General features: G+C 37.1%; 1 protein-coding gene across 1 annotated transcript in view; it reads right to left on the reverse strand.

Annotated features, from left to right (window-relative positions):
- dnmbp (dynamin binding protein) overlaps window positions 1-22391 on the reverse strand; it is a 67519-nt gene that overhangs the window by 43663 nt on the left and 1465 nt on the right. The window contains exons 2-3 of the mRNA XM_028029017.1: window positions 6536-6690; window positions 5780-5902 (exon numbers count right to left, since the gene is read on the reverse strand). Coding sequence (XP_027884818.1) covers window positions 5780-5902; window positions 6536-6680 — 268 coding nt within the window. The 5' untranslated portion in view covers window positions 6681-6690. The remainder of the gene's footprint in view (window positions 1-5779; window positions 5903-6535; window positions 6691-22391) is intronic.

A 22391-nucleotide genomic window follows, 5' to 3' on the forward strand; every position in this document is an offset into this window, starting at 1 on the left:
CGTTAGCCCTTTTCCCTTCGCTGTTTTAGCGCCGCAGCAACACTGGGCTCAATTTTCATAGCAACAGCTATATATCATCACCCAATTTGCCAGATTTTTTGTGCGTCGTCGGAGAGCACTGCCGAATGCGTAGGTGCATATCGCCTGGTGGACGGGTGCGGGAACTGTGCCAGAGGGTCTACAGTGGCTGGCGGGTGGCAGTGCCGGCACCCCGCGGTGGCCAATAGGCCGGAGCGGTGCTGAGCTGCGAGGGCTGCACGACGCCGCTTGCAGCATTAATTTATTTTATAATTTTTTTATCCAATTACTCGATTAATCATAAGAATAATTGATAGATCACTAAACAAAAATATTTGTTGTTTGGAAAACAATTTTGAAGAATTGCCTAGTAACAGAGTTTTTTCACTCTCTCCTCAGACTGAGAGGCTGTAACCTCTCAGAGAGAAGCTGTGAAGCTCTGTCCTCAGTTCTCAGCTCCCAGTCCTCCAGTCTCAGAGAACTGGACCTGAGTAACAACAACCTGCAGGATTCAGGAGTGAAACTTCTCTCTGCTGGACTGAAGAGTCCAAACTGCAACCTGGAAACTCAGGTAAAATGTTTTGAATCCTAGTGAAGCCATATTTCTGTCCATTAACTGCTGCTATAGATGATGCAAATGTTATTTCAATAGTAGATTATTAAAATAAAAATGTCTGACTGTGATGAGGCTAATCATGCTAAGTCTTGACACATAAACTCAGCTGATTTTCATTTACTCCAGGCTGAAAGAACCAGGAAGAGAGGAATGTAGAAAGGTGGGGATCAGGCTTTAACTGTTAGTGTAACGCTGGACACTTGACAGATTGCTGCATCCTTAGTGTACAAAGAAGCATTATTGCAGATTCTTCCTCCAACCATTTGTTAGACTTATTTCTTTATTAAAATCCATTCCCTTTTGGTTTAAAAAGTAATATCTTTGTAATCTTTTCTGCAGCCCCATCATGCATCTCTGTTCTTTCTCCTTTTTCTTTTTCCCTGCTTGTCTAAAGAAAGTCTGGGTCCTACCTTTCACCATCTCCCACCACTGTGCTCGTGTTTCGTACAGGTCTTGGAGGGTCTGCCACTCGTGGTACCGCTCCCGGTACTGGCCGACCAGAACCTGGTCCTCCAGCAGGGAGCGGTTGAGTTTCCACAGACCTCTCCCGGTTGTCGCACCTGAAGGAAGTGAAAGCGTGCAGGACAGAAGGAGGTGATCAAAAAAGAAAGCCGGTGACAATCTAGCATCAGTTAGGGCGCAATCCCTGATGAAGAAATAATCAATACGAGAGGCCATAGAGCCGTCACCACTGACCCAGGTGTGGCCCTCCTCTCCAGGATGCATAGTTCTAAAACAGTCCACTAGTTTAAAATATCTAACGATTCTCTGTAATAAAAGTGATGTTTTGTCTACCTTAAAATCCTGTCTATTTCTTTTCCTATCTTTTCTAGATAAAATGCAATTAAAATCCCCCCCAATTATTAAAGGTTTTGTTCCCAGCATGTGGGGCTGCAGTTCCTCTAAAAAGTCATACCTGTCGTGTTTGTCATTAAAGCCATAAATATTTAAGAGGTTAAAATCCTGTCCGTTAAAAGTCAGATTTGCTAAAAGTGCTCGTCCCTCTCTCACCACGGTGCTCCCCTCCACCAAGATGTGCGGGTTGTTTATTAAAATGGCCACGCCGTCATTTTTATTTTCGTTGGAGCCGCTCCATATAGACGGCCGTGGCCACAAGTCCTGCCACCGGGTGTAAGTCTTTAAAAACGGGAGTGAACATTCTTGTAGTAAAAACACATCTGACTGCACGGAGCTTAAAAAGGATAAAACACTCTGGGCTCTAACTCACGACTTCACACTTCTAACATTGATGGTTGAGAAAGTGAGAGTCATGAGTATGATGGCTAAAATCAAGTACGACATTTTAAAGGATTAAAAACAAGATAATACTAATTTAAACCCATGTTAAAAAACGGGCGGTCGTTAAAACAAGGCGGGTTCAGAGACTGTCCTGTGAATAGAGCTCTTCCTTCCCACATGGTGGTGCAGGTCGGGTTGGAGCTCCATTCCCCCTTCGGACTCTTGGTGTCGGCCGTCTTTCTAAAGCCGTTACCTTGTTTGGGTCCTCCGGGGTTGATTGGTGAGCAAAGTCTAGGAACGAGACCTCATTGGATGAGCCAGCAAGGAAGGCTCTGGATTCCTCTCCGAAAGAACCGAAGAGTTCCTCCAGCCTTCCTCTCTTCCCTACCTTGGGGGTGAGGTCGGGAGGTGACTCAGATGCCGGCCTCTTAGCCAGCTGGGCGTCGGGGAGGGAGGCATAATCGCTGTTGTCAGTCTGTTCTTCCTCAGAGTCCGAGCTAGCTCCACCTTCGGTTAGCATCTCCCCCTGACTTTTTCTTCCTTTACATTTTATTATATGAAATATGCTCACGATGCCGATGGAAACCCCTTCAGAGCTGACACAAAACAAAAAAATTTCCTTTCTTATTGATTAGTCGACTTTGTTTTACTTTAATTTAATCAAACTGGCATTTCTCCAGAGGCTTGTATCAGGATATCAAAGGAATTATCTTTTGCAAGGAATTTTAATAACTTTTAATGGGACGTACTGAGACTGAGGGATTATAAGAATTTTGTTTGGTCAGCAAGAAGTCACAGGGGTCACATTCCAAGGAACGGCGGCTCCACCTCCCATTGTGTCTGGGTCCGAAACTGGAGCACTGCCAGTGGAACCACAGGAAATACAACTGGACGGACAATAATGACCGTTTCCTATGGATCTTCTGATACGGCAAGTGTTCGTTCGTCAATTACTTTTCAACACATGCATGATTTATTATTAGTGACTTTATATGTTTATGCATTTGACTTACAACCAAGGATTTAAAAATGCAATTCATATAAAAGCAACAAAGATGGACGACCACTAGCAGGTTCTACCAAAGGTTAACTAGAATTTACAAAATAACAAAAACTGAATTGAAGATGACATTTTTGCTAACTAAAATAAATAAAAATGGTAATTAGTGGGGGAAAAATATAACTAACTGGAACTATATTGTGTGTTTATAAAACTAAAGCAAAATGAAATTATAGATATAATGTCCTTCGTTTTCGTGTTTATGAATTTTTTTTAGCCTTTTGAACTGATGTTAAATTCTTTGTTTTCCCACACAAGCAGCTTAAGTCAGCTGTCGGCAAATTACGTTACTCCATAATCCTCCTGGCGGCGCTTACGCTAATCCGCAAAAGTTGCAAAAAAAACACCAGTCAGTTGTTGTTCAACAACTGAATAGATATTTTGAAAATGGTATCTTCTGTAGAGGATTCATTACCCAATCAATGTATACATAATCCCAATATAATACTTTGACCATTTTCAATTCTGCACCTAAAAATTAACCAAAGTATGAAAATGTATCGGCTAGTCCATTTACCGGCGCCAGTTTTCTTAATTTTGGGAGATCGGTGATCGGCCAGCATTTACATGTGAAGCCGATGTGAACCTCTGATCTTATCTCCATGACAAAATCCACAATGTCGATGAAACGTTCTGCACCGACAAAAGCACCCACAGACGTGCCACAAAGGCAGAGAAAGATGCTAATTATCGCTTCTGGACATGGTAAATGAAGGTAGAAGCTACGCGGCTGTAGGGCGCCATTACGGAATAAATGAATCTTTGTTTCGTTCTATAAAGAAGGAGGAAAATAACATTTGGAGGTGTCTTCTCGGAAAAAGATACCTGCACCACGGCTTTCAGTAGAAAAAGTCGCTACAGTGAAGCGGAGTCAGCACAAAGAGGCACAGTCAGAGGAACTGTCACAACGTGTCCAACCTCCCTGTTTGATTACTAAAATTATTATTTTACAGTATTTCTAAAAACTACCAAAGTTATTTGTAAGAAAACGCTTCTATTTTTATTTCTTAAACAAGTATTTGGGCCTGACAACAGATTTTGATCTTTGGTTTCGTTCATGTATAATAATTGTAAAAAATAAAGGAGGATTTCTTCAAGGATTTCGCCTATCGCAAACTAAGAGAAACTAAACACTATAAAACTAATAGTAACTAATAAAGACTGGCAAAACTGTAAAAACTAATTAAAACTAACTAAATTAGACAAACAAAAGGTCACAATAAAACTATAATGAAGACAAACCAGGTTCTAAGAGAGGTAAACTGGGTCGTTGCTAATGTATAAGAACTTGGTCTTCAAGAGTTTCTTAAAGATATAAACCATGTTCTGGTAGCAGTATGTAGGTCATTTCTCAATTGTGAAACGACATATAGAGTCTGGTTTGTCTTGAGCGTCGTGTTGGCACTGCTAACCGACATTCCTTTGGCGACGGGAGTGACCCGGTCAGCTTACAAGCCTTTATCAGAGCGTTTAAGTAGATGGGAGTCATTCTGCTAAGAGCGTTGTAAGCTAACATCACCAACTTGAATTTTATCCAGGTGAAGCCTCAACAAGGAGAGGCTGACTGATTTAGCAATGTTTAGCGGCACAACAGCAACAGAAGCAACTTTAAAGATTGGCTGGTTGTAATTTAAAACACAGCTGGTTGTCATTTAAACAAAACGTTTATGGCAATCTTTGATGGAGCAAGAGATAGAGATTCAGATTTAATGCAGATAATGTGACGAATGGTTGACCGACAAGAGAAGCAATTCAGTTTTAGAGAAGCTTAGATGGCCTTCCGTCCATCTTGATATAGTCAAAATAAAAAGATAACACAATGAAACTTAATATAAGACTTAAAGATGTATAATTAATTTAAATATTTGCACTAGCATTAATTTTGTGTTAGAAATCTAAACATTTAAAAGCACAAAACAACAGTTAGACTGGGAGCTGCTCTACAAGGTAAAACAGAGAAATTTTACTGAAAAGAGCACAAAAGAATCACAGAACAGCTGATAACTAGGTCTGTCACAATAACAAATGTTGCTGTAAGATAAATTGTCCCAGAAGTTATTGCGATAAACAATAATGTTGTTGTTTGTAGTCCATTATCAAGTATTGTAACCGTAAAGGCAAAATAATGCAAAAACATATTCTCAAGCATCAATAAACTTTAAATTAAAATGAATATTTAACTGTGGAGCTGGAAGACATTTTAAATATCCAAAATAAATCAACGAAACATCAAATAAAATGAATAATGAAGTCTCTGTAAACAAAATCGCCCTTCTGAAAAACGGTGAGTTGAACCAAATCACAAGATTGAAGAATTTTGTTAGAGAAAAGAAAAAAACAAACAATAAATCATACAAATGGAAATTATTGAGTTTGTTTTAATTTATCATGCAATTAATTGATAAATTGACTCATTGCTTATTGCGACAGGCCTAATGACAATAGGAGAATCACCAAAAAGAATAATCAAAATGAACAAGTTGGCTTCTGATCGCCATCTAGTGGACAGTTTGGTGAATTAACATTAAAAACATTTCCAACCTTCCTTCAAATCTTTTCTAGGTGACTAAATAAAAACCAAGTAAGGATAAATCAGTAAAGTCTAAATGTGAAGGGAAAGACTCAAGCACAGGACAAAAAAAGAAAAACAGAAATCATCTAATTTACCTGAACTCTCGGACATCAACAAGAAGCGTAAAACTGAGAAAACACGAGCTGTTAATGTAAACAGTGATACTGTATGAAAAACAGGCTTTAATGTACATTAGATGTGATGTGGACAGAAAAACTAAATGCTTCTTTCATTCAGTTAAACATGTTTATGACAGAGGGAAATGCAGAAGTACCTCTCTTTAAGGGCAGAGCGCCAGACTGTGCGGAGCTGAAGTCATTGATGCACACATAGAGTCTGTCTCCAGGCTTGGTGCCGGGGATCGTTACCTCTTCCACAAACGTGCTGGGGAACTGACCTGGAGACGGAGGAGGACGAGGACGAAGAATGATATCAGTCAGTACAGAGAAAACATGAAGAATGGTTTCTGAAGAGCAACATGATGATACATTTACACAAGGAGGAAAGGAAGGAAAGATGGAGGGATGGAAGACTGAAGGAAAGAAAAAGTGAAGGAATGAGGGAGGAGTAAAGGAACCAAGGAAGCAAGGAGGAGTGGATGAAAGCTATGGAAGGAAGGAAGCAAGGAAGGAAAGGAGGAAGGGAGAAAGGGAGGTAGGAGGAAAAAAAACAAGCAAGCAAGAAAGGAAGGATGGATGAAAAAGAAGAGAGGAAGGGAGGAGGAAAGGAAGGAAAGAAGGAAGAAGGAAAGCAAGCAGGGAAGGAAGGAAGAGAAGGAGGGAGGAGGAAAGGAACCAAGCAAACAGGAAAGGGAGGAGGACAGGAAGAAGAAATGGAAAGAAAGAGGAAAGAAAGAAGGAGGAAAACAAGCAGGGAAGGAAGGAAGAATGGGAGGAAAGGAAGCAAGCAAGCAGGGAAGGAAGGAGGAAAAGACAGAAGGAAAAAAGGAAAGAAGGGAAAGAAAGAAAGCCAGCAGTGAAGAAAGGAAGGAAGGAATTAACCATATCGCTAAAACCTTTTGAAAACTTACCCGTGACGCCATCTTTGTTGCCAAGCAACCAGAACTCATCCACTACGCCCAGCACCTCGATGACATCGCCAGGGAAAAGCGGGAGCTCCTCTGAGACGCTGGGGAGGAACTCAAAGACGGCGCGCACCACCGAGCCCGGTTCCATCCCTCATAACCTGCAGAGAGAGAGAGAAACGCTGTTGTTACTCTGTTTAAAATAAAAACTTGCAGCACAAAATGAAGCAACCAGTGCAACACATTGCATCCAACCACTGGATCTCTTGCTTGGGACTCTTTAAGGTCCTCACTATGCGAACCAACAAACGCCTCAGAGAGGACAAGCTTTTGTGAACGAGCGCTCAGTGAGAGGAGTAACAAGAGCGTGAGAAACATGAGACAAAAACAGATAAAAGAAAGAAAAGAAAAGAGGGAGCTCAAGCTAAGACGACTGAATTACATTTCTCAACACGTCTTGTTCCTGATTCATGAAGTTTGTATGAATCTATGCATTTACAATCCTCTCTTATTCTGAAGTTAAAGCCTCTAATTAGTTTTTTTTTAGTTCTCCTGCTCCCTGTTTGCTTCCTCCAGCTGATCGCTGTGTTAGTATAACATACATAATTACAGTGTTGAAGAGTTTTTTTTGTTTACAGCATTAAAGCCACCATTTGTAATACGAGTGGGGAACATTTATACACCTAGCAGAAAACATCATTGAACCAGAGTTATAATAGTTTTAGGATTTTTATTATTTTAGTTTAGTCTCATTGTGACATTTTGTCTTATTCAGTTAGTTTTAATTCATTTTTAGAATGTGTTCGCTAGTTTTTATTTATTTATTATTAGTTAACTCTTTGAGCCCTAAGTTTCAAATCTCCACCTGGATATTTTTACTTATTTTAATTGTACAAAGTTTTTGTAAACTGTGAGTAAATGGTGAAATAGTAAAATGTGAGTATATATATTATATTTCTAAAAAACAACAGTTTTACCCAATTTTACAATAATCCCGGGATTTTATATGTGAATGTTGCACTTGCCTTTATGTTTGCAATAAGACAATCATGTTCTTCTTTTCCCCCTTTCTATTTGACTTGTTAAATGTGAGAATGATAAAAGGAGAATAATTTCTCAGCTTCTCCACTGAAAACCAAAAAAAAGGAACTGAGACGACCCACACGACTGTGGGGTTTTCTTCCTTCCAGATAAATATTAGAATACTAGTTATTAATACTTTTGGAGGCTGCTTCTTGTTTCTAGGTGGAAGTTGGTGTGTGTTGAAAAGAAAAAAATGGCTGATGCTTGGTGTATCAAGATATTACCAGACAGGAGCAGAGAAAATTTTAGCACATTATGATTAACGGTTCTTTAGATTTTGCCGGGTAGGTGTACCTCGAAACAAACCCACATTTGAATTGAAAAAGATGGGGTTTTCAAAAGGCGATTACTCAAAAATGAAATCAATTTGACACTTATTTGCAATGACATTCTGTAAATATATATAAATCACACTGTACAACAAGAAAATGCACACTATAAATAGCTTACTTTTAAAATGAAGGTACATTAAAAAATGTCGTTTTGAAAAATAAAACCAATTTTAACAGCAAACATGGCATTTTTAGGATACCATATTAAGAAAAATCTGTTGAAACCAAAACCCCAAAAGCTATTTTCTCCAGCCTGATATGTGATCTTAACAAGCTCAATCTTTTTGCAGGGCTCTGGGATTGTCAAATAAATATTTATTTGGCTGCAAAAATGCTTCCAATGCTAAAATATCAAAAAAAGACAATTGAGTATCTTTTGACCACTTGTCAAATATGTATTTTTCATTGGATTTCAATAAAACCTCTTTACTACAGGTAAATTAGGCTGCTGAATAACATAAAGGCATCCATCTTTGGCTATATTCAACAGTTTTCTAGATATTTCTGGTAGGAAATAGGGACTTTTGTTTTTTGTTCATCCTATCAATGAAGCACTTGATGCATCTCAGGTGACTGAAACATGCCTCGGCTTGCCTGTTTGTGAAAAGTTTCCATGAAACGGTTTTCTAATCTGACACGTTGCAGTACATCGTTGGATTTCCTGTAAACTGACTGATACTGTTGGATTCAGCTGAAGATGCTTCAACAATCTGACAAAAATAGAAAATAAATTCCTCCAACATTTCATCACACATTTTTAAACAAATTAAGGTTGGTTGTGAACAGCTGGACAGCTTTCAGTTTGTTTTTCCTCTTGGCTGCGAAAGCACAAAGTTTCCATCATGTCTGTGTCTTACCAGCATAGACAGACTAAACAACCAAGTGAGGAATGAGATTCAAGGTTTGTATTCAACAACGGAAATCTCACTGGTCTGAGCGAGGGGTTGCTTGTGCTGCTTTTCTTCACAAATACTGTAACTGATTCAGGAATGACACAAATAGGCCTATGATCAGAGTTAGTATTACATTTCACAAAAAGTTCCTCTGAACTGTTTCCATAAACAGATCCACTGTCAGCTGTAAAGAGGAAGCAAAGCTTGTCATTAAACTCTCTGTAAAACTCTTCAAACAAATCAGAGAAGCTGCTAAGACTCATCAACATGTCGCTTTTCGGAGCATTGGAAACATGTTTAACCAAAGTCATTCTTACATTTAATTTCTGAGAAGTAGGCTAAATAAATTTCTGCCTGCACCAAACATTAACACAGCATGCACAACCCTCTAAACTTTTTGGCACCCCTGATAAAGATGAGCAAAAAACCTTAAAACACATTCATTTTTTCCCTATTACTGCAGAAACATTGAGAATGAGAAATTATTCTTGTCTTGCAACCAAAAACAGTGTATTATAAGCCTGGCGGGCCACCAGGCTTTACTTGTGACACCACCAGGCTAAGCATTGTTTATTTATTTGGGGTTTTTATGATAAGTTTGGTTTGAGAAAAATAATGAATATGTGGATAAACAGCTGATTTTCATTGTTAAGTTCGGCTTCGGACCTGTGATGCTACGAGCCGGTTTCTCTTTCAAAGATTCTAGGAACTGAACTTGTTTTTTTAAAATAGATTCTGCCATTCTCAGTGACACTGTGCTACAAAAACTGCTACTTTTTAAATAATACTGTAGCTGTGTGGGTAGAGCAGTTGTCTTGCGATCGGAGGGTTGTAGGTTTGATTCCAGCTTTCTCCTGCCAGATGTTGACGTACCTCTGGGCAAGGCACTTAACCCCAAATTGCCTACCAATCTGTGTGTTGGTGTGCGAATGGGTGAATACCTTGTAGCTGTAGTTTAAAGCGCTTTGAGTGGTCAAAATGACTGGAAAAGCTCTACCAGTTCAGTCCATTTTACCAATACCGCCTGTCTAGGATGTTAAGATATGAAGTTCTTGTCTGAAGATAAGAACCTCCAAATAAAGTCAAAACTATGGAAAAAAATGCATTTATACTGGATTATTTAGTTCAATTTCATTTGGGCCCCAAAGCTGAACCTAAAGTTTCCTGACTTCTGCAGCGGGGCAAGAAGAAGACGTCATGCTGCAGAAGCTAATCCTTTGGATCTGCATCCAGCCAGACAAGCTCCTTACTGTCATCTCTAAGTTCATGAGTGCGTCGGCAGCCTTGGCACTCGCTGACTCTCACCTTGTGATCTGGAAACTGACCGCACAGGAACTGTGTCATGGCAGTTTTCCAGGAATACTTTACACCCTGAGAACATTTACACAGAATAATCAGTTTTCACCTAAGTCGTCATGTGATCTTTGTTATTACAACTAGAAAGTTTAATTACTGATAATCATTAATGCTGCAAAATCTGTTCACTTTATACCTAAAAAATAGTTTACAGCTACCGACAGGTCAATTAAACTTAAATAGCAATCTCTAAATACTGGAACTCCTGGTAAATATGTAAAAATCCTTAAGAAAAAGTTACTTTTATTGCATCTCACACTAAAAACGTGATACGTTTTCAAACCGAGATTGAGATTTTCTGATGGCTAGTTAAATTTAAGTCTCCGACCTGTGTTTTACACCAAATGTCCCATTATTTTACTTTTATTTCCTGCTTTGAATGAGGATAAACAGAAGTTTATGTCAGAAGCTACTATCTTGTAGCCATTCCTGGTTATTAACAACTGTAGTAGTCCCAATATGGCTCCACTGTAATGTTTTTATTTGATAAAGTGTTATTTAAAGGGGAAAAAGTCTAGATCTGCAGTCTGGCATGAGTTGTGTTTATTTTTAATCTGTTGATGCACATCAAGATATATTTGGTGTTTAAACTGTTAAAATAGGCAGTTACAATTGTTTTAGATGGAGTCCTAGGGAAACAGGAACTAATGGATTACTAATTAAAAGTGCCTCTGATTTCAGAGTAATTTAATCAACCTCAAAAAGTATGAATAAAAAAAAGCTACATTTATGTTAAAGGAATTGGCATAGCTGCAAATAAACATTGCATTTTTAATTTCTTGAAAAAAATAATTATTATTTAGTGTGGGGTAATTTTTTCTTCGCTAAATAAGTTTCACAGAACTGATGATTTGTTTTAGAATTTTCTGAGATTATGCAAAATAAAAAATACCTTTTTCTACATAAATTTTTTTTAAATAAATTAGATATTTAAAAAAAAATTAAGAATGGAATCTCAGTGACGTATAGCAACTTTTTTTTTAAAATGAAAACTTAAATAAGGTACAGTAAAGCAGTTCCTGGTGGTTCCAGGTGTGGCAGGAGGAAATGTCCACCAGGAAAACTATGAATCTGTTTTACTTGTGAAGTCCTGTAAAGTACAAGGAGCATTTCAAGCACTTAATCTCTTGTTGACAAGCTATTTCCAGGCGTGTCTCTTTCATAAAGACTAAAGGGCTTTTCTGATAAGCATTGGGACTGACTTTGCACAACACAAGTGCAAAATAAGTAACATTATGTCTTTAACAGCAAAAAAAAGGTACGTCAGAATCTGTGGAAATGAATAAATAAAAAGATAAATGTGAACACACCGATTAATGACATTGTATTGGAAGTTAAAGGAACTAATTGAGACTGTGTGGCTGTAACTGGAGTGTGCCATTTGGCGTAGTGCTGGAGAAAGTAACAGGATTACAAAAGTCAACAGCTGACAAACACAACAGCAGACAACACGCTACACATGCAGCACAGCTGACAAATGGGCAACACACCAGCTGCCTAACCCAGGACATGACCCTAAAACCTCAACACCCTTCAGTTACAATACGCATGTGATACTAGGCGCTTACAAGATGGTAAGAAATTCATACAGCTAATCTCCTGACACTGAGGGAAAACCTACAGTAAAATTAGTCTTAGTTTAATGCAAACAACTTTTAAAAACAGAGCTTAACATTCCTAACAATATAAAAGGATTCAAATGCAACAAAAGCAGGAGATATTTTAAACAGTAGAAGTAATCAACATATTCCAGTCAGCAATAGATTGACGTTATTCATCAAGGTTAAATTGTTGATTTGTAATAAAAATAGGAACAGAATGAGTCCTTAATGTCGCCCCCCATTTTTCTTTCCCCAGAAAGTTTAACATTTAAGACATATAACCAATAAATGTAGGTTTTCTTTCTTACATGTAACAGATTTCATTCACCACCAACCTGTAACAAACTTCCAGAAAAACAGCCGAAACACTGAGTCTTTTAAATCTAGACCTGTTTAGAGTTGCTTTTAAAATATAATCAATGAAAAAATTTAATATGGCATTTGACTAAATACAATGTTTCAATTGTTGACTGTTTTATGGTTGTATTTTTTTACAATGTAAAGCATTTTGAAATGCCTGTTGCTGAAATGTGCTATAAAAATACAATTTGATTGATTAATTTGATCAGCATTTCCATTACAGCTTAAAGGTTCAACTGTCCAAAGTTTCTTTCTTTGCTGCTGACTCTTTTCTGCCTCTCTACTTAGAGAATCAGTGTCCTCTGCTGGAGAGTCCAGTGAACCAGACCTGATCAATCAAATCTGAAAGTTTATAGTTTTTAATATAAATAATGGAACAAATTGTGATTTTGTAACATTAACGTTATTGTAGCAGTTGTGAATTAAATAAATTGGAGGAGAATCTAATAATCAAATCCAGCTTTTGCTTATGATTTTAACAAGAATATCATTTTTAGTTTAATAACAATGAAACAACTGATGACTATTAACAAAAAACAAATATTGCATGTAAAATAAAATGACAAATGTTAATTTTCTGAACTACCAGTGAACAACCATCTAGATCTTAGTAATCAATCCACTTAAAGATTATCCATAGAGGCAAAAAAATGTCAATATCAAAAAATAAAATTAATGAAAAAAAATTAAATGTAGTATGAGAAAAACAACAAAGAAGTGTAAAAATTCTTGTGTTAATTGTGAACCAATAATTTACTCTTAAAAATGTTTACTATAGCAACCCAAAACTAAACTAAAAATATCTAAATAAGGTTTGAAATAATGTAATAATAGCATTTTGGTGGTTTTTTAAAATAAAATGACAAATACATTAAACATATTAAGCAAGAAAAAAGTAATAAGCCAAAACAAACAACATCATATCTGTATAAAATGTCATAGGACTGTGTGACACAGTGAGTAAAACTTCCACTAACTGAGAACCAATTTTATCTGTGGAAGGTTTCAAAACTCCAGACCTGAATAATCGCATTCAGCAAATGTTCATAATTAGCATTTGCTAATCGATTAGCAGAAAACCTGCTAACGCTGGTGGTTGGGGTTCTGGGTCAGCCATCCATCCAGTGATCTATCGTGGCTATGAGTTAAACATGTTTCATTTTTTAGTTAAAAAATATTTTTTAAATGTTTAAAGTTGACAGGAAATTTGAAAATATGATTAGGTAAATGTGTTATTGGAAGACTTTAACAAAACCCAAATAGCAACTATAAAGTCTTAGAAAAGGGAGACATAAACAAAGCAAATAAACAACCTTAGCCTGGTGGGGTCACAAGTAAAGCCTGGTGGCCCGCCAGGCTTGTAATACACTAGGGGAAACCCTGATTAGCAAATAAAATTATAAAATGTTTGTAAAGGTGTGTCTACTGGTGATTGTAATTAATATGAAAAAAGTAAGTTAAAAATTATAAATGTATGCAAACAACCAACCGAACATTGCAATATATCAGACCTGAATAATCAAACCAGGCAGATATTTATGATTTTAAATAGGCATTTTTTCTGCTTTTAGTGGTTGCACAACTCCTGATTCTAAGTTAAAAGATAAGAGATAAAGATAAGATAAGATAAAATAAATCTTTGTCATTGTCACAAGAACAACGAAATTTAAAAAGTGCCATCAGTCAGTGCATACGCTTAAAAACAAAAAATAACTGTCTCACAATTTACACACAATATAAGAAATAACAAATAACTGGTAAAAAAAAAAAAACCCCAAAAACTAATAAATAAGAATAGCCACATTCTCACATACATCATTCATGATGATTAATGGTTGTTTTTGATTGCATTTAGTTTTGTTGGACAATTATTTTCCACAGTATGAACTGGTGTAAGTTTGACAGAACTCTGAGTCATGTCAGCTTTTCAAGCTCAAACAGGTCTAGTTAGAAACAAAACCTTCTGAGTAGAGCAAAAAGAAATCCTATGTGCTGACTGCTGGTGTCTCAACAATACTCTGCTTCATTTTCAGACATCTGGTCATAAACACACACAGGGAGAATCCTCTGGAGCGCGCTGAATGACAGCGGTTGATACCGTTTGTTTACTGGGAAGCCTGCTGCCGTCCAGAACGCTGAGTCCACACAAACACATTCAGGCAGGTGGACGACACGGGACAGTTCTAGATATCACAAACTGCGGGACATCTGCTGCTCGTTCGGTCTGTCAGCAGATATGAATGACGAGGGGCTGAGGGCTGGTAAGAGAGGGGAGTGTGAGGAGGCTGCGGCCGGCTGACAGCCGTCATGTGGAGAAATTTTATGACCGTTTGTTTATAAAGTCGATACCACAGGAATTCCCTCTGACAGCACGACAAAACCAAAACCAGCGTAGATATTACTGTGTATCTTCTTTATAAAGAAATATCTAATCTAGATGAAAACTATACCCAGTAAATTATCAAATAAATGCAGCTTGTGCAAAAATAAACATGAAATTCAATTATTCAGGACTCAACTCTCTCCTGGACTTGTACTTTTAGCAAAACTGCATTTTTATCATATTACGGGTTATTTAATAGGTCAAAAAATATTAATATTAGTTTCTGTGTTTTATTTTTATTGTTGATTTTACACCAAAAACATGTATGTATTATTATCGCCACCCATCACAATAAATATGAATTTTAAATCAATTAACTAAATGATAACTTAAACTCAATAATTTTCATTTAGATGATTTATCGTTTTCCTCTTTTCTCCCTTTTTTTTAAGGACAATATTGTTTACAATAATTAATTTTATGTGTTTTTTATTTTTTTTATTTTGGTTATTTAAGTTGTCGTCCAGTTCCAGTGTTAAATGTTTATAAGAATTTAAAGTTTATTGATCTTTAACAATGTGTTCTTGCATTACTATTACTATTACTCAAAACAACAATATTATTGTTTATCGCAATAATAAAATTTGTTATTGTTATCGGCCTACATATCGCACATCCCTATGGAGAATCATGAAAGAGTGGTAAACTTTGCCAGATGTTTTTCGGCTACTGAAATTGCTCCAAAAGTGCATCGACGACTCATCCAGAAGGTCACAAAAGAACAAAGAAAAAAAAATCATAAATACTTCAGGTCTCCATTGCCTCAGTTAAAGTCAGAGTTCATGATTCAGGAAACATGAAAGAAACAGAATAGATGGAAATTACGTGGGAGTTCCAAAGCCAACATCACTGCTGGCCAAAACGAACACAAAGGCGCGTCTTACACTAGCGAAAAAACATCTTGGTGAGCCCCAAGAGTTTTGGGGTGAGTCTGACTGACAAGTGGAACATTTTGGGAAGTGTGAGCCATGTTATATCTGGTGTAAATCTAACATTTCAGAAAAAGAACATCACAAAAACACTGGAATTGTGACGGTCATGGACTGTTTTTGCTGTGTCTGTTTGCTTTGGTCAATCACACTTTGTTTATGGACAATGATACAAAGAAACAAATCCAACTTTGAAACACCCTAAAAAAATTAATTAGGGTTTTGGAGTGACCCAGTTAGTAGATGATTAGGACTTTAGTGTTGTCTTGGTAACAGAAAGTAATACCAAATGTCTTCACATAACTAAGCAGTAATGTCTTTGCTGACAACTGAGGCATGCATGAATTCCTACACTGTGAAATACTAACGTCATTGGTCAAGAAGGTTTTAACAAACTGATGCACCAATCAGTCAACCAGTAACAGTATGTTTCTTTTGTTAATTAAAAGCATCAAAACTGAGAGGTCTCCCTTTCTTCAGTGATTAAATAAACTAATAAAGATTATGCTCCTCCAGATTTTTAACTTTTTTTTTTTTTACACAAAAAGACATTTGGCCACTTGTGGACTCCCCTAATGCCCTGACTACCGGGTTTAGCCGGTTTTCTCAGGGAAAACCCTGCATCTGTACATTTTATAGTCTTTTGTAACAACATCTGATTCGTCAAAATTGGAATCAGCAGGCTGGACATCAAAGAAAACCATCACAATGTGATTGATTGATTTCTATTTCACTGCTCTTAACCAGTAGTGTTGAACTCCTCAGAACCTCCTGTCCACCAACTTTTCATTGTTCCCTGACTGATCACTCCTGATGACATGATGAGTGGTTAATCATTTGAATCAGGTGTAAAGGTATGAAAACATCTAAAGCAGGGGTGCCCAAAGTCAGTCCTCGAGGGCCGGCATCCTGCGTTTTCGTTCTCTCCCTGGTTTAACACACCTGGACCAAATGATGGCTCATTAGAGGCCTTAGGAGAATACTGACATGCTGAGAAGGTTGTTACTACCACCAGGGAGAGAACTAAAACACGCAGGATGCCGGCCCTCGAGGACCAACTTTGGGCACTACTGGTCTAAAGCATGCAGGACATTGGGCCTACAGCTGGGGACCACCACTCTGGGTAACTAAATCTAGTACTTTTATGTTTCATTAATCTGCTTTAAATGGTCAACTGAAAAAAGATAAACAACTGAAAACAACTTTGAAGTGTCCTGGAGGTTTGTATTATTTTCTGGACTCATCATTTCAACATAAGTCAGTTTTGCTTCTGATACAGCCCAGAGTTTATGTTTTCCATTTTACTATCCACTGCTGGATGAAAAGAGAACATCTGGCAAGCTGAGTCAAATGCTTAAAGACGCCAAACGCTGTTGAAATATTTGGTACTGAGAGGCGTGAATACCACAGTACGCACACACAGAGAAGTGGTGAAAGATGAGCAGGATACAAAGGATTTGCACAAACTGGTCCCTCTATTGTCTTTACCAGTTTTTTTAGAATGCAATATGGGTTGTTGCTTTTGTCAGGTGCTCTCTAAGTTCCCCAATTTAAATTTGCTTAAATGTGTAAATGTGACTACAGTTTCTAAATGTCCCTAATTCACCAGCTGTGTCTCTGACTGAAAGTTACATCAGTCCTTTCCAGAATTTCTACTCTGATCTTTATAAATAGGAATGGTTTACATGTACTACCTGGAACATTTGAGATGTTGTGCACCATTAAGTGGCCATTGTCTTCAACAGCAGAGGTACTGGAAATCTGCAGAGGTTGCTGCTGATTGTAGGAAAATCCCTGGGTGGGTTTGTTTAAAGTGACTGGAAACACTCTTTCTTTGGCTCGAACGGGGCTCTGCATAAATCCACCTCATTCTTCACATTTTCATTTAGTTTGCATTCCAGCATCTCTGCAGCAGTCTGGCTAACACACAAGCATTCCACAGGCGGAGAAACTCTGCCAGGCCGCTTTCCGAATCTCGTCTCATCCTGACGTTGTTGCCTTCATGTCCCATAACTTCCCTCTGGTCACATATTCTTCATTCCTTTCCCCCTCCAAAGCGTGCACATGTTAAATATCAATGACTTAGACTGTGTGACGCACATGCATGTGTTTACAGGAGCCGGGCGGATGGAAATGCCTTCCTTTTTTTTCTTTTTTGCATAAACCTTTCCACAGAGGGAGAAGGAAACAGCTTGCATGTTTGCTGCGAAAGGGGCCGAGGATGTGTTGCCATAGATACCGTTTGTATGGAATAAGGAGGACCCCAGAGAGGTGCCCAGGGATATGCCGCACCCTTAAAAACACAGCCCAGTCCTAATAGTTTGCATATGAGCTGTTACACAACAGATTTCTCACATGGGATCATATCTTGGCTGCAGAAACATCATGAATTCACGGAGAAATGTGGGGAAACCCAGAAAATACAGGAATTCAAACTTTAATAAAGGTTAGGGGTGAACTGAGGACAATGTTGAGAGATTTCTAGAGCACTCTGCTAAAATCTATTTGCTTTATAATTCTATAAAAGTTCTTCTAATGCATTTATGAATCATCTTAGAGGACAAGCCTTGCTATAATCCTCCCCTGCAATAATCTATTCAGGTATTGCCAAAATACTCGTGGTTATACAACATGGTTAAACCGCAGAGCTAAGCAATATCATCTTTGGATCAATGGTGAGTCAGAGAAATGATTCCTCCGACAAGGAATCAAGTAGAGTTTATTAGAAAAGTTTATGCTTGCCATATTCAGGGTTCCCCTCAATGTATTATAAGCCTGGCGGGCCACCAGGCTTTACTTGTGCCCCCACCAAGTTTTTTTAAAATGTTTGCATCTTTTAAGACTTTATAGTTGGTGCTCAGATACTAATCTTCCAATCTTCCAATAACACATAATTATTAAGTGATATTTTCAAATTTCCTGTCAATTAAAAAAATAAATTAACTCAAAAACATGGCGGGCTGCTGGATAAATGTCTGCCCTAGCACCCAACCAACAGGCTTGGCAAGTTTTCTGGGGAAAACTTTCCATATTTCTGATCCTCCTTCAACTTCCAATTATGTTTTTATCAAGTTTAAAATGACTACATTTCCCTTCACGCAGTTTACTAAACACATGATCTGTAAATGATGTGTTTTATAAACACAGTAATAAATGTTACCACTGCCACATTTTTAGATAAACAAGACCATTTTGTTTCTGGAGCACATTTTGAGCAACAAGCCAATTCAAAGTGCTTTACACAGTCAGAAGGAAAAACAATCAAAAAGCAAGTGGCAAAGTAAAGGCTAAACCATTATTACAGATTAAAGAACAGACTACAGTTTATGATGTTCCAGTTATTTTAATCAAAAACAGCCTTGATTTAGAGGAAGTCATTGTTTTCTGGAAGTTTGTTCCAGATTAAAGGAGCATAAAAACTGAATGTTGCTCTTTTTATAACGTGTTTTCATTATAACTTAGCAAGAAAACCTTGCGGTTCGGTGCCGACGTGGTTGGAAAAAAAACTTAAAGTTAGCTGCTTTCAGTGCGAGTGAGGTGATTAAAATTGAGCAAAGAAATGTAAAAGTCATAAAAATAATTTTCTGTGAAGATGTTTGATGTTAATCAAGCAACTTTAAAAAAAAATAGTGAGCAGAAAATAAGGCTGAATGTTTTACAGCAAAGCTGTTCTGCTTTATCATTTTCACCTTTCAACTTTTGTTTGTTGTAGATTTGGAAACAAATACAAAATCTGAGAGTGAAGATAAGCTTCTATATTCTGAAAAGAATACACAGATACATCTCTGTTTGCAACTACTAATGCTACATATGCTAATGGCTAATATAATTTGAACATTTGAACTAAATCCTGCTCTGAAAAAAGAAAACAGACTTTAAAACTTTAAAAAATGAATTCATTTGTTACAAGTAATCAAATTAACCTTATTCAAGTAAATGTATTCAGTTTTCACTTTCAACAAATGTAAATAAATTAAGTTTGACTAACTTAATTTGACTATATGCTCCATTTTCTTTTTTGCAGTCAAATCAAAATCAAATCAAATTTTATTTGTATAGCACATTTCAGCAGCAAGGCACATCATATCAAACACAGAAACACAATGCAACATAGAATCAACAATCAAAAAACGACATTAAGTCAGGTTCCATCAATAAATTTGTAATTGATTACATTTCAAAATACAATCCTGAACAAGTGGGTTTTTAGTTTGCAGTGTGGTTAGCAACAACTGCTCTTTCACACAAGGTGTGACATTGACTCAGCTCTGCTGCTAAGAATATTTAATACCAGCTAGATACTCAGGAAAAAAATTAAGTTGACTGCAGGGTTTCCCACAGTGTGTAATAAGCCTGGCGGGTTACCAGGCTTTACTTGTGCCCCCACCAGGCTGAGAATTGTTTATTTATTTTAGTTTTTTTTTTAACTATTGCCATTTTTAAGGCTTTATAGTTGATATTTAGGTATTACTCTTCCAGTTTTCCAATAATGCAAAACTATCAGGTGATATTTTAAAATCTGCTGACAACTCTAAACATTTTTTAACTCAAAAACATGGCAGCCGGCTGGATGAATGGCTGCCCAAGCGCCCCGAGCACCGGGTTTAGCAAGTTTTCTGGGGGAAACCCTGAACTGCTTTCCTTAATTATAGATCTTGTTCACATTTTATGGGTCAGAGCTTTACAAAACATACAAGCTGTAAAAGGAGCCACAAAAAACTGTAATTGTTACAGCTTTCTTAAAATAAATCCTTTCAGACGTAATACATAAAAAGATATAATTCAGATACTGTTAGTGACATAAATAACATTTTGTGAACTATAAGCTACTTTATAACGGCAGAGTGTAAAATGTTTGAAAGTATTGTCATTTATTTATCTAAACACATCTGTTGATTAATGATACTTGGTTACAAGCTCTCAACTTGTCAGATTTTAATTAAATCAATGCAAACATACCAACTAGTTCAGTTGTCGTCTGATTAATGAAAAACAATGCAAGTCTGAAAAACGTAAGGCAGAGAGGAGAGCAGTTGAAGTACAGTGACATGCAGGCATTCATAACATTTAGAATAAAAAGTAAAAAAAAATTTTTATATATAAACTAGTTTCATGAACAACATAAAAATGTCTAAGTTAATTCAGCGAATAAAGTTTTTCACTACCCGTTTCCATGTATTTTCAGTAACTGACAACATCTTTTTTACTTTAACTGGAGCTTTTGTTTAGTATGTAAAGATGAACTACATCTGTTTAATCTCTAAGTTGCACAAAACAGCACAACTTATCAGATTTATTAAGCAAACAACTATACGTTGCCAGTGAGACATGTAATGCACACAAAGGTAAACACTGATCTCATATTTCTTCATTACTATGTTCAGATATCTGACCCAGTTGGTCTTTAATAATTCAGTGTAAGAAATGCATTAAAAACCTTTACGAGTTGCTGAAGCACAGAGGTGAGGCTGAATCAAACTGTTTTATGGTAAAACTCAGATAGATAAAGTCTTTAAGTACATTTTTAAAAACATCTCAGGTGATATTAGCTTGTTCTAACGGTTAAATAAACATAAACAATATTTCTGGCTGATTGTGTCAGCAAACATTTGAACAACAAAGTCTTATCATGTCTCACTTTGAACATAATTTACATTTTGAATCTAGCAGTGTGTTTTTCTGTGTTTATGTCATGCAACACTGTCAGCAATACCCACATAAATCCTTAAAATTAACAGCCAGGAAAGAAACACCTCTCTACTGTTCTCTCCTCCAGCATCCTTTGTGAAGCTAAAGGTGTCCCCCAAGGTTCAGTTATCGGGCCAAGAGAAAATAGAAAATAGATTGGTACTAGATTAAAACACAGAGGACGGGAAAGGCAGAGCGACTGATTCCTCTAAAGCCTTTTCTTCATCTCATTAAAAGGGTCGTAAACTATTGGAAAAAATACACATTTGAAACTGCGACATTTCAAAACCTTGACAATGGTAATCAACCCACACTTATGCTACATCATTGATCAATACTTTTATGTTGTTTACACCAAATTCTGACCCTTCCTTAAACTCTCGCAGCTGAAACCGACTCTCATTGAACCAAGCAATGTTTTTACAATCTGGTAACATTCAGTTTTGGTGAGCTCGTGTGAATTGTAGCCTCAGTTTCCTGCTCTGAGCTGACAGAAGTGGCACCCAGTGTGGTTTTCTGCTGCTGTAGCCCATCTGTTTCAAGTTACGACATGTTCTGCGTTCAGAAATGGTATTCTGCAAATCTTGCTTATAACAAGTTGGTTAATTAAGCAGTTACTGTCTTTCTTTGATCGCCATCCATCTGTCAGACTAAATCCCCGTTCTCTGCCACGCTGATGTTCAGTTTGAACTTTTGCAAGTTGTCTTCACCGCATTTTAATACTTATTAATGTATTTAGTTGTTGCTATGTGATTGCCTGATTCGCTGTTTGTGATAACAAATAGACCAGATTTATCTGAGAAGATGGTCATTAAATGCAAGTCAGAACAGTGTTAAAGGTGGGTGTCACAATATAAACGTTTCAAATCAGTCAATATCAATAATTACTGATTACTTTTTTTTGTTTTAAATATCTGAAATACCAAACTGGTGGCGTGACTTTCCTGTTTCCTCCACAGTTTTCACTCCATGACGTAATTGTTTATTTTAAGCCGTTATGAGACACGCTGGCAAAAATTGAAACTGCTGCTGCGCAAGTTACCCAACAGTTGTTGCTAGGTAACTAAATAGTGAGTGAGTTGCTAGGTAACCAAAGAGTGAGTGAGTTAGTTGATGCTACCAATTTTGCTTAGCTGGCTGTGAGAGGTTGGACGGCTAAAGTCTTTCCTCTGCCTACATCCCCCAGAATGCTGTGCGGTTCTGGATTGGAGTTCAGTGAAATTACTCAATATTCTAT

Source organism: Xiphophorus couchianus, chromosome 10, assembly GCF_001444195.1.
Source record: "Xiphophorus couchianus chromosome 10, X_couchianus-1.0, whole genome shotgun sequence".
Classification (NCBI taxonomy): Eukaryota; Metazoa; Chordata; class Actinopteri; order Cyprinodontiformes; family Poeciliidae; genus Xiphophorus; species Xiphophorus couchianus.